Raw genomic sequence first — 13,289 nt, 5'->3', positions numbered from 1 at the left:
TCGAGTCCCGCATTGGGGCTCTCTGCTCAGCGGGGAGCCTGCTTCCCTTTCTCTCTGCCTGCTTCTCTGTCTACTTGTGATCTCTCTCTGTCAAATAACTAAATAAAATGTTTAAAAAAAAAAAAAGAAAGAAAGAAAGAAGTCCTGAAGTCAGGTTACACTATAAAATATGTTTAAATTAATTGTGTCCATGGATGCTGGGTTGTCTCTTTCAGCAGATACTGCAGACTGACTGAACACTCTTTCCCAATCCTTTTCTCCCTTGTCTTTCACTATATGAAAGAATGCTGCTATTTAAAATTATCAACAGACTAGCCACCTCTGTAGCAAGGGGAGACTTGGAGGCCTAAAAAGGCCTGAGAGAAATCTGCCAGAAGGAGCAAGTCAGGTGGAAAGCTTCCCAGCAGCTTTTCGATCTATGATAAAGAGAGGACAGACATATGTGGTGCTGCCCTGCCCTTCTTTCCTGTCTAGCCTTAACAAAGATGAAACCACAGCAGAAATTTTACAACCATGAAGTGACTAGAATGAGGACAAACCTAACTAAGGAAGGAGATTACAAAGTCAGAAAGACCTTGGGTCTCTGACAGCATTGTTGAGAAAAATATATCCCCACACTCGTAAACTACTATTGGTCAGGTTTTGTTATTTTTAGGCAAACACATTCTTAATTCATACAACTTACATATTTGGTTATGTTGAAAAAACATTTTCAAAATTTTACTGTCCAAAAACGAGTTTAATACTTCGGGCCAAGAACTGGCAAACTATAGCCCACAGCCAATTTACTCTACCACATGCTTTTATAAATAAAGTTTTATTAGAACATAGCCAAGCCAATTTATTTACATATGGTCTATGTCTGCTTTCCTACTGTAAAGGCATAGCTGAGTAGTTGCCAGAGATCATGTGGCAAAATCTAAAATATTTACTATCTAGTTTTATAGTTTGCTGACCCCTGGTCTAAACTATTCAACATGCCACTTGTAGAAATAATTATTCTTGTTTAAACTAAGATCCTTGAATTGATTCCCCAAAATCTTAATTTGAAATCCATACTTACAAAACTCCATATCTTAATATTAAAGACACAAAGTGGATGCGAAGTGTAGCCCTCTCTATGCCAACATTGAGCAGACCTCACACCTCTTTTTTTTTTTAATTTGCAATACAGATAACTTTGTAAACAGATTTAATGATGATGTAAGTCATAATCAACTATTTTAATTAATCCTCCAGAGTTTTTATCACAAAATAAAAGAGTAAAACAGGGATTCCTAATCAAGTGATAATCAGGGCTATTAATATTATAACCTTTAATTAAATATACAAATTTATAGCAATAATTTCTAAAGAGAGACAGATAACATTAAAATCAGTAAGAACGTTTGTTGTAATAAGGTACTTATAAATTCATTTATGTCAATACATATAAAAATACTGATGAAAGTGTAAGTCACACTATGTTTTTAATAGATGCATAAAATTAATCAAGAAATTAATTCACCATGCTTTTTATTATAAATCTGAAAAAAATTACAAAAACTATTTGACCTAGAGGTCTTTCAAAAAAAATGTTTTAAGTAGTTTTATTTGGCATTATCTTCAGTAGGAAAAAGTCTTCTATACTTCTCATGACATATACTCTAATGAGTTTCCATTTTCTTCTCCTGAGTATAAATTTTATACTACCATCTATTTGGTCACTGTTAAGGGTTAATTTGTGTCCCTTAAAAACATATACTGAAATCTTGGGGCACCCGGGTGGCTCAGTCGGTTGAGTGCCTGACTCCTGATTTTGTCTCAGTTATGATCTCAGCATCATGAGATGAAGCCCAAGGTTGGGCTTGCACTGGGTGCGGAGTCGGCTTGAAATTCCCTCTCCCCACCCTCTGCCCCTACATGCCCTGCCCCTCCACCCCATCTCTCTCTCTAGAAAACAAATCTTAGTTTCGAGTCTACATTAAATGTGAACTTATTTGGAAACAGGATCTTTATAGATGTAATAAAGTTAAGATGGGGTCATCAGGCTGTGCCCTGATCCAGTCTGACTGGCGTCCTTATAAGAAGAGGGAAATGGGGACACATACAGAGGGATGAGAACACCCTGTGAGGACTGAGGCAGAAATTAAAGTTGTGCTGCTAGAAGGCAAGGAAAGCCCGGAGCTGATGTAACTGAAAGGGTCCTAGAAACTTCTGCCCTAGGGCTGAAAGGAGTACAGCCATGCTGACACCTTGATTTCAGACTTCTGAGCTCCATTAGTGTGAGAGAATCAACTTCAATACCATAAACTGTTGTTCTAGCCACTCAGCCTGTAATATTTTTTATGGCAACCCTAGGAAACTAATATAGTCACATATGTTTGATTATGTAGGATTACATGATCACATGTTCACAGTTCAGTAATAAATCTATATATCTTTTCTTCAATGGTCCCCCCAAACCAAGCAGCCTTGACTCTATTATCTGAATCGCTGAGTACTTCTTGTAATTCCCTCATAGGTGTATCCTGCTATAATCAGCACACCTATAAACAACTGATATATAAATGCAAATTCGAACAAGAACTCATGTTCTAACAGTCAGCTTAATGAGACAAAAGATTAATATTAAAATGGATTTAGAAAACTGAGTATTTCTGAAGCACTTTATTTCAAAATAGTCAGACATGAGTACTATTTTATGACCTACCCAATTAGTGCTGGATGCTAATCTGTTTGGATTCCTAGAAACTCCTCTTTGTTAAATTACTGGGGGGGAAAAAAAGGCGCTTCTTGGGCTAGATTTCCAAGCATTCCTCAGGCTATATGATTATTACTGCAGCTTGTCTGTTTTATAAACAGACTTCAATTTAGTTTTTTAAGAAACTGCCAAAGGAGCTGTCTTTAACTAAATAACAAATCTGCTGCTTGAAAGACATCATTCATCAACCTTCTTTGTTGGGAGTATTGTTATTATGAAACTAAAAACAGGCATTCTTTCTTGAGTGCTTCTGGATTTTAATTACCAAATTTGAATGTCACCAGATATTTACTGAAAGGAAATCATCAATTTTAATAAGCTGCCTTAAGACGGAAAAACATAAAAGGTATTCAACCGTAAAGCCAAGTTCACTTGAGTCCTGTGAGCTGGCTTGCTATCTTATAATACAATACTTATTGCTCTCGGGAATTTGTAAACATTTAATAAACTCTAAACTGGAGGGAGAAAAAAAATTCTCCAATTATAAAATCAAAATATATGTGTATAATATATCATTTGATTTGGAAGGAACTTAAATAAATTGCAATAAAATTTTTAAAGGCTAATAAATCAGGAGTTATTTAGAAGCTGCTTGATATTAACATAGGGCAGGGAAAAAAATAGAATGAATTAAATGTAAACATTTTATTTAAAATTTAAAAACAATGAATTTAGTTTTAAATTATATTTAGTAACTCTTTGGATTTTAAAAATGTACTCCAAAGAAGAAATTGTTGGAAAAACCCCTTTCACTTTTCACTCACATGAAAACCAGTAAGAAAATTACTTTGTATCTACTTAGCAAAAGCAGCATAGATGTAGTAAGTCATAAAGTCCTTAACAGCCAAAGATTCTTCAAGCTCTCACCTGCCCACTCTAACAGACTCCCCTTGTTTAAATCTGAAAACATTTGTCTTTCTTGTGGTCTCTCATTTCACAAGTATGTTAAAAAATAAGCCCCTTCATTTCCAAACTTTAGAAAAGTGTATTCATATCTCTTAGATGTTTAAAAATAGAATGAAAGCATTCTTATCAAGACTAAATAAACTTTCTAGTCATTTATGATAAGTCAATCTCAGGAAGATGTTCAAGTTTTCTAAAAAAAATTCCATCTCCTACCTGGCAGACACTGCTACTCAAAGGGTTGACTACTATTTGTCCTCTCAATCCAAGTTACATATTATTTTAAAATATCAAAAATTAATCTTTCAATTCCTCTCACCTTTCATCAAAAAGAAAAAAATTCTTAGAATACAAATGTTGAAAAATTAAATGGCAACTGAATGTTTGTACTAAAGTACTTGTGTTCAAAAAATCAGTAACCTATTTTGATGTATTTAGAAATCATATTTTTCTACTTGCATCTTGTGCCTTGTCCTCATGAAATGCAAAAGCACTATAATTTCCACCACTGATAACAACAACAAAAAAAAAAAATGGAGAGAGAAATACAAAGACTAGGTTAATTTTTTTTAATGTCAGATTTTTCTTAAAAGAGTATAAACCATTCCCTCTCATGCATAAACAATAGATATTTCATAAAATATATGAATTATACTGTAGAAAATATTTATAAAGGAAGACATAACTTCCCTATGACTAATTCTCCTGAAAATGATTATTATAATTACAAAAACAGCAGTTTTACTAGAAACTACTACTGGATTTGAAAAATTATTTAATAGACTGATATAGCAACAGTAGCCTTTAGTTTGAAACAAACTGCATCTTTGTTGATGATGTTGAAATGTCTGAACCAAAAAATACTGTGGCCATCCAGAAAATAATTTAAAGACTGAAAAAACATAGATTGGAGTCAAGAAACCAACCAAGGCTACAAAGAACACTTAGAGCAGAAATGGCATCAGACCATTCAAAGTTACTTCTTTCCTTAGCTCCTTCTCACAACGTACAGATCTGCCTACGAGAAAATATAGAACTTAATGTGGCATTTTAAACAAGGCCATTAATCTGAGAATTCTCGTAATAATGAAAACTATTACGAGAAGCCCAAATTGTGCATACAGGTAGATCTCTTTACGATTAAACTGAAAAACCAGAAGGAATCTCATGACTACTTCCATGACCAATGCAATCAACTGAATTTGCATTTATACAAATTAAACATCTAAACTGATACATTATTATTTGGCCAAAGCCATGTTGGCATATGGGGTATGAAGAAAGCTAAGTAGTCTTGTTTGAAGTTTTGTGTTTTTGTTGCTCCTGTTGCGGTTGTTGCTGACACTTTTTCATTCAACTTTTTAACTTAACCATGTATCTTTAAAATATCAGTTCCAAAGGTTCTTAGTACACTCTCTCATAAATTATAGCACAGGTATAAACAGTGAGCATAGTGATTTGTAGTCCTTTAGAGGGAAAAGCACTTTATTAATATAGCAGGTAATACATTCTTCTTTGTTCAATCAAATGGTCAGTGGAGAGAAAGATTTTTGCCAGATACTCCTGAATGATTTTAAATAAAGACTAGCATCTTCCAGGACTAATTTTTCTATGTTGAAATACTCTTAAAAAAAATTCTTACTTGGAATGCATATTATTATACAAGCTATGCACACTATGATTTTCTACAATTCATGTGCGTAAGGAATGGTCCAGTGGCTTTGAAATGACATCAATAACACAACAGCATCTATGTATTACTTTTGGGGCATGAATTTTTTTTTAAAGCCTTTATTTTCTTCACAGATAGGCCATCAAACCCAGAGCTATTTTTCCACCTCAGTTGACTTTTGGTTTTGTTTCAGTGGTTGTAAACCAGAGTGTGGGAGGGGAAAATGGGTTGTTGCACTCTGGTTCACTGAAGCAGCTCTGAAAAATGGAAAATCTGAGTATCCGCAGGCCATCCCCTCTGGGTGTTCTAAAACAGTGTCCCAAACCTGGCCCTGCCGAGCAGGTGATTATCACATAACTTTTTATATGAAAAAGTAAATTTCACTACTGAAATGGCCAACTGATGAAACCGAATCTCCTAAGGAAGGCCCCCCGCTGTCAATTCTACATTTGTTAGCAATAACTACCTTCACACTCATTTTGACTCTTGCCACTAAAAATTTAAGCTAGATGATATAAAGTTTCACCTCTCTTCCGTGCTTGAAACTACAAATTCTCCCTTCTCTTCGTGATCCCCAGGCTCAACACCATACATACACACGAAAACTTTCTGTGTGCCAGAAATTGCTGAATTACTCTTCCCAAAAAGAGCAGCTCAGAATGGTCTGGACATTCAGATGGAGACGCACTAATTCAGTGTGAGGTTCAATTGTTTGTAGGAGGGAGAAGAGAAAGAAAAAAAAAAAAAAAAAAAACCAACTTGGGAGAAGTGATACTAAAGAAAAGGTTCACTGTGAAAGTCCAGCAAGGCATGCAGCATGCCTCTCACCAGAAATCATTTCACCCATTCTCAAGGAAGTTTTTACAATGCCCATGATATCTATTTCACTAGCAAATAAATCCATCTATATTTCTACCTCCCACCTATACACAAAAAATACACTGCATGCCATTGCTATATTTTTTTCATTTATTCTTCTATTTATGATATTTGTCACATTTCTGTGAAATCGTTTTAAAAATTCAGGCTACAGGAACAGCTGGGTGGCTCAGTAGATTGAGCTGCTCTGGCACCCCATGAAAAAACTTTATAATATTCCCAGCAATCAGTGCATCATCCATGTTCTATAAGGCTCATTCTACCAAACAGGATACGTTGTTGCCCACCATAAGAATATTCTAAGAAGTTTCTTTTATTTTCTCTAGAGCAAAAGGTCCCAGAGTTCCATGTACAATGGCACGCTTAAGCCTCAGCATGCATTTAAAATCCTAAAAGTGAATGTGTAAAAACATATTACCACCAAAAGAAACATAAATCAAAATCTATGTCCTTGTTATGGTATAGCAAGAATGGTCCATTATTATGAATTCTGATTAAACATGTATCAAATATAAATTCCACATAAAAACAGCTGGTCACAGAACACTATCAGAAAATGAACATGGATGATGGTAAAATTCATTTAGGAATATGCTATACCAGCACAGAAACTAATAAACTTTGTCTTACAGTTGAATTTAGGAGAGTGACAAAATTTGCTTGGACACGTAAAACACAGAATTTATAGAGTCAGCTCAAAGTGATCGATCAGCATTATGCAATCTATCATCATCTGTGGGAATCTACCACAAGCAACCAACATTTATAGAGATTCCCTCATGATATGCTCCCACATAAAAAGCCAAAAATATCAAAATATATGAATGGTAATTACATCAACTGGGTTAGAAAATGTTTTAGGTTTCTAAAGAAGTCATTAAAGTGGGGCACAAGCTTATCACATCATATATGACTACATCCAATGAAAATACTGTATCCAATCAAATTCCTGAACTGAGAAACTAAATGCCTTCTCACTAACCTGATGTCCTAATAAGTGAAATTAAATGGATTTTTTTTGCTGGTTCATGAAGAATTTCAGGGCCACTAAATCTGAATAAGAAGTATAAATACAGTCATAAAACAACTTGATTTTATCAAATCACTGGTAGAACTACAAAGTAAAAATATAGTTTCAAACATAAACAGCTGGCTTCCCCATAACCTGGGTCATTCTTGAAAGAACTGTAAGAAGAAATAATCACTATGATATTTCTCTACTTTGCTTCTGATCCATGCGGTGATTCACATTCCTCTTGGCAGTCCTGGAGAATCTAAGAGCTTTAAAACTAAAAGGTAACTGAAAGATTCACCACCTTCAAGATGTGTACACTGTGACCCAAGTATATTAAATGAGGTGCCTCTAGTTATAATTGGGTAGACATTTATGATTATAGCATTTATAACTAATTTAGAGAACAAATTATAAATAAGCAAACATTTATGCCATTTTACATCTGGCAAAGGGTTTTTCTATGTTTGATTTTCATGGTTTTACTCACTCTGGGTATTTGTTTGGCTGTTATTTACAGACAAGTTCAGAGTCTATACACCTAGATAACTGAATTTGCTGTTATACAACCCCACGTTTTATCAGACTACATGAGGCTAGTTTTTCCGACCTGAAAGAAAGATTAGCAGTTTCTTGGAGGTTATCCTACATGTAAAGAAACTAAAATCCGGAAAGATTAAGTGTCTTAAACTAAAATCCAGCTAACCTATATTAAGATATTATGAATTTTAATTAATATTTGTTTTCAAAGGTAGAAATCTAAATATACTATCACTATCAGTGAATATTCTAGATAAACTTAAAATATCCCAGAAATGGAAAACTACTTTTCTTCATTTGATTTAAGATAGGTCATGAGATGTAACATTGAAATAGCCAGACAACAGACTTTAAAGGGGAGTCTCTAAGTCTGGAATCCTGGCTGGAAAGTGAAGATTCAGATGATAACCCTCCAGTCTTTGCCATTCCTGTTCAGTTTCTCACTTAACAGTCAAACCATGAGAATCAAGTGTCATCTCCCACCCACATCTATGACATGCACATATCCAGTCAAGACTGCGTCTTAAAGACAGTCCCACCAATACCAAACACTGGTGCATGGAGAGCAACAGGAATTCTCATTCATCGCTGGTGAGAATGCAAAACAGTATAGCCAGTTTGGAAAACAGTAGGGAGTTTCTTACAAAGCTAAAACATGGGCTTATCATAAGACCAGCAGTCCTCCTCCTGGGTAGTTACTCAAATGAACTGAGAGCTTATGTGCACATAAAAACCTGCATATGAATATTTATAGCAGCTTTATATATAACTTTCAAAAATTGGAAGCAACCATGATATCGTTCAACAGATGAATGGATCAACAAACCACGGTACCTCCATGCAATGGAGTATTATTCAGTGATAAAAAGAAATGAGGTATCAAGCTACAAAAAGACAAGGGGGAACCTTAAACACATACTGTTAAGGGAAAGAAGCCAGTCTGAAAAAGTTACATATTATATGATTTCAACTCTATGACACTCTAAAAAAGGAAAAACTATAAAGAGAGTAAAAAGATAAATGGTTTCCAGGGATTCAGAAGTTGTGGGATGGGGGTGGGGGAGTAGAGGGGCAATGAACAGGCAAGAGCACAGGGTATTTCTAGGGCAGTGAAATTATTCTATATGATACTGTAATGGTAGATACATGACATCATATATTTTGTTAAAACCCACAGAAAGAGTGACTGCTAACATAAACTCTGAGCTTTAGTTAATAATACCATATCAATATTGGTTTATCAACATATCACACCATGCAAGATACTAATAACACGGTGGTAGATGGGAACTTTGCACTTTGGAGTAAGTTTCCTGTAAACCTAAAACCACTCTAAAAATGAAAGTTTAAGAAAAACCAGGGCCTCAAGAAGTAGCTATTATCACAAAAAAATTTAAAAAAAAATTTTTTTATTATCACAAAAAAGTAAAACTACAAGGTCTAAGAAACGTGAAAAGCAAGTATACAAATGCAGTATTTCTTCTGAAACAAAGATATGGTGACATTTATGCTGTGAAGCCAAAAGCCATGGAAATTATGAGCTTACCATTAAAAACAATAAAAGCTGAAACAGTCTTACCTGTCCTGTGACTGTTCTTCATACATCCGCTCCTTGCCTTCTTTAAAGAGTCTTATTGCCCGCTTTGACTTTTTCATTAGACTATCAATGTAGATTTTAAAATATTCATTCTCACTGAGTTGGGCAAGTTTCTGGTTGTCATCATATTTACTCAATATAAGTCGCAAATGCTGATATGTATCAGGTAAAATGTCAAGTATATATGGTGGGCTATTTTTCAACTGAAGCTTGGGATTTTGGCACAGTCTGACCTAAAAAAGAGACAAAAATAAAACATTTTTATAGGAACCACAATAATTTCTTTCACAGAAAAGTTAAGAAATATATCAAACTACTATTTCATTTTCCACAATATAAATTTTCAATTAAAACTACTCTCTCCAATCTACAAACAATTGGTAAATATCTGCATCCCTCTGGATACAATTAAATCCAATTTTCTTCTCCTCCTGTTCATTTTTTTCTATGACACACCTTTACTTGCCTCCTCTAAAGTTTTCATTCTCTCGCCTACAATACCCCGTTGTTCACGGCTTCATAGAACTCCAGTGTGCTAAGTGTTGTACACTAATAGTCTCTTTTTTTTTAAAGTAAAAATTAGGAAATGGGCCTCTTCTGCTGGCAACCAATGTCTCACATTTAGATATTATCTTACTACACTGAACTCCCAGCTAACCTTCTTTCATGGATTTTAATTAACGTTTTGGTATTTTGTTCCTGAACCCTGAGGAGAATAAAACAAAGAGGTGCAATTTTAATAACTGAGTTATTAAGTAGTAAATGGGTGTCAGGCCCAAACAAGTCTCTTTCACCTCCCCACATTATATCTCGTGCCTATAAACATGTGGTACCTAACGGTTCAGTCATTCCATCAGGTGCCACCCAACCACTGGGGCATGTAGGGCTGCCTGCATAACTAAGAGTAACTTCTGCAAAAAGTAAGTTAACCCATCTTGTTCCTACCCCTCCAACCAGGGTTTAGGGAACCAACCAATCACACGATTTTTAAATGAAACCATTAGATACTGCACAGAAGCGTCCAGAGTGTAAGGGTGCACGCTCATGCACAAAGGCAGCTTTCCTGAGAAGCCCGTGAAGCACAGGCTTGACGGTCCCTCTAAGAGCTAGTTAGTTCCCCCCGCGGGGGATAGGAGAAGAGTAAATGAAACAAGATGGGATTGGGAGGGAGACAAACCATAAATGACTCTTAATCTCACAAAACAAACTGGGGGTTGCTGGGGGGAGGTGGGATTGGGAGAGGGGGAGCGGGCTATGGACATTGGGGAGGGGAGGCGAACCATAAGAGACTATGTACTCTGAAAAACAACCTGAGGGTTTTGAAGGGTCAGGGGTGGGAGGTTGGGGCAACCTGAGGGTTTTGAAGGGTCAGGGGTGGGAGGTTGGGGGAACAGGTGGTGGGTAATGGGGAGGGCACGTTTTGCATGGAGCACTGGGTGTTGTGCAAAAAGAATGAATACTGTTACACTGAAAAAATAAATAAAATGAAAAAAAAAAAAAAAGAGCTAGTTAGTTCTCTTCTGAGGCCTTCATCATGTATCCTTTGTAACCCTTTCAAGAGCAAGATATTCTAAACACAATTGGTTAAGGTTTCTGACTTTTTCCAGTAGGACTTCCCTTTCATCACACTTAACCTCCTGCTGTGGGTGTTTTTCAAATCTGGCTGATGGGAATATGAGTTGGAAATAATACACTGAGTGTGGCTTTGGTAGAAGGTATGTAAGATGCCCAGTCACTTCTGGAGCTAGCTAAATTGTTGCCAGCAAACGCAGTAAGAGAATGGATTCAGGAAGACTTCAAGGCCCGTGGAGCAGCACACAGCATAGAAGCAGGAAGATCCAAGTCAGATTTGGTCATTTACATGTGTCCAGAGGTACCCAGGACTGGAAACATACAGGGCAATGGAAGATAAAGTGTACAGAGTCAAGATCATTTCTCTGATGTTTGCAGATTTATCAATGTTTAAAGATTTATAACTTGTGTCTTATTTATCAGTCTAAAAAATTCACCTTCATACCCAATTTTGTATTTGTACTTTTGTTATTATTTTTCTTTAAAAGGACCCCTCCAAATTTCAAGTTCAACAAAACATGGGTTCTCCCCTGAGTGTTCACAGAAGGGCCTGGGCCAAATAGAAAACAGTTGAACAGTAATAATTTCAAGAACCACAAACACAAGAAATCCAGGAAACAACAAATGAAAAAAGTATTCACACTTACTAACACACTTGCTTTAAGAAATAACCATATGCTTTTTTTGTGTGTGTGGGAAAAAAAATCTGATTCAAACTATCAAGCAACAACCCTTAAGTTAAGACAACCATTTCACACATTAACAGAGGGCATTATATCTTCCACCTTGCTATTGTATACAATGTAGAAGTATCTAGCATATAGTACAGATGTGACAAATGGATGGCTTAGTTGATTCCCCAGAATACTTCAGTACATACACACACGTGCGCACATGCATGCACACACACACATATACACACACATAAATCATATTATTATATTACTGTCTTATTTTCATGATTGAATATACTAGAGTTCAAATCAATAATCCAAAGGCACAAGCAAAGATTAAATATAAGAGTATTTAATAGGGAAGATGCCATATAATTAATTAAATAACACCAAATCATGAGAAAAGTATAGTTAAAGGGGTTAATAAAGCTTTTTACCTTCTTTCTACTTTTGGGACTTTGATATAATCAAAGAAGCTCATTCTGCCCTAAAGACTGATGAAGTCTCAAATATGTCAATGATTTGACAAATCCAAACAAGATACAGTTTTTCAATTCTTAAAACTGTAAGATAGTATCACAAGTATATACAAATTTCAAAAATATCGCCAGCCACATCCTACAGCAGGCATAGTTTAATCTCAGCAACATAAAACTTGGTACAGCATGTCACAGATTGATAAATTATTAACTTGGAGTTAGGAGACTAGGCAATTTCAAATTAATTTCATCTACTGGTGAACATTTAACTGATAAAAAAAATTCTCTCAGGTATTTTCTTCAGACATTCCAAGTAAATGTTCTTTAACAGATTATTTTAAATGTTACAGATTTTTAATTTACTATTCTCTACGTGACCTTTTTCTCATTTGCTTTATTTAAATTGTAATTCTACCTGGACATTTATTGCTTTATTTGGTACAATTGTTTGCATAACTACTATATACCAGGTACTGAGCTTACTGCCAGGAAATTATAGATGACTAGAACATACTTCCTGCCTCAAGGAGTCTAGCAGAAGAGGCCTACTTCTCTATAATTAACTTAGGAGCAATGTAATTCTTGCTCTAAGGGATCTTTGGAAAGATCCTGTCCAATTCATTCATTTTCAGATAAAGAAATGAAGAACTACAAAGATTAAGGGACTATTAAAAAATCATTAATCTAACACAAGAGTCTGCATCTTCTGAATCTCAGGCTGATCTTCTTTCTAACTATATCGCAACTTAATTAGAATTAGGCATATAATTAATGATCCCTGGCTAACCTCATTTACATTTTTATTTTTACATCATTTGCAAATTTCCATGAACTTCAGGACCCATTTGTTAATTCTATAAACGTTTATGTGTCAGGCATTGTTTCAGGCCCTAGGGAATTCAGAATGAAATAAATCACAGACCTGTCCTCAAGGAGTTTTCCAGTGAAAAAGACGGATGGCTTAAAATAGGATTACAGGACACATTAAGGGCTTTAATGGAGGAGAGTACAAAGTGCTGGAGGAGAAAAACAGCAGCTCACTCATAACTTGCCGTGAGTATCAAAAAAGGCACACCTACATTTGCAAAAGGAATATTCCAGGCAAAAGGGTAGGCAAAGGCTTGTGAGGCACCAGAAAGTAAAGCAGAAAGAAAGGAGTCAATGCAGTCATTCTAAGAGGTGAAGGCATAGGGAGCCTGCAGGTGAGTGGCACAGGCA

General features: G+C 35.5%; 1 protein-coding gene across 4 annotated transcripts in view; it reads right to left on the bottom strand.

The window, feature by feature from the left end:
• The window catches only part of CBLB (Cbl proto-oncogene B), a 222,857-nt gene that overhangs the window by 198,153 nt on the left and 11,415 nt on the right, over positions 1–13,289 (bottom strand). For all 4 annotated transcript variants that reach the window (XR_006818015.1, XM_046002091.1, XM_046002092.1 and 1 more), the window contains exon 3: positions 9,329–9,579. Coding sequence is in view for 3 of the 4 variants with exons in the window: in XM_046002091.1 (XP_045858047.1) it covers positions 9,329–9,579 (251 nt within the window). In the remaining variant the exon portion in view is untranslated. The remainder of the gene's footprint in view (positions 1–9,328; positions 9,580–13,289) is intronic.

The sequence above is a fragment of the Meles meles genome, chromosome 4, assembly GCF_922984935.1.
Source record: "Meles meles chromosome 4, mMelMel3.1 paternal haplotype, whole genome shotgun sequence".
NCBI lineage: Eukaryota > Metazoa > Chordata > Mammalia > Carnivora > Mustelidae > Meles > Meles meles.
This window is presented reverse-complemented; position numbering and strand designations above follow the sequence as displayed.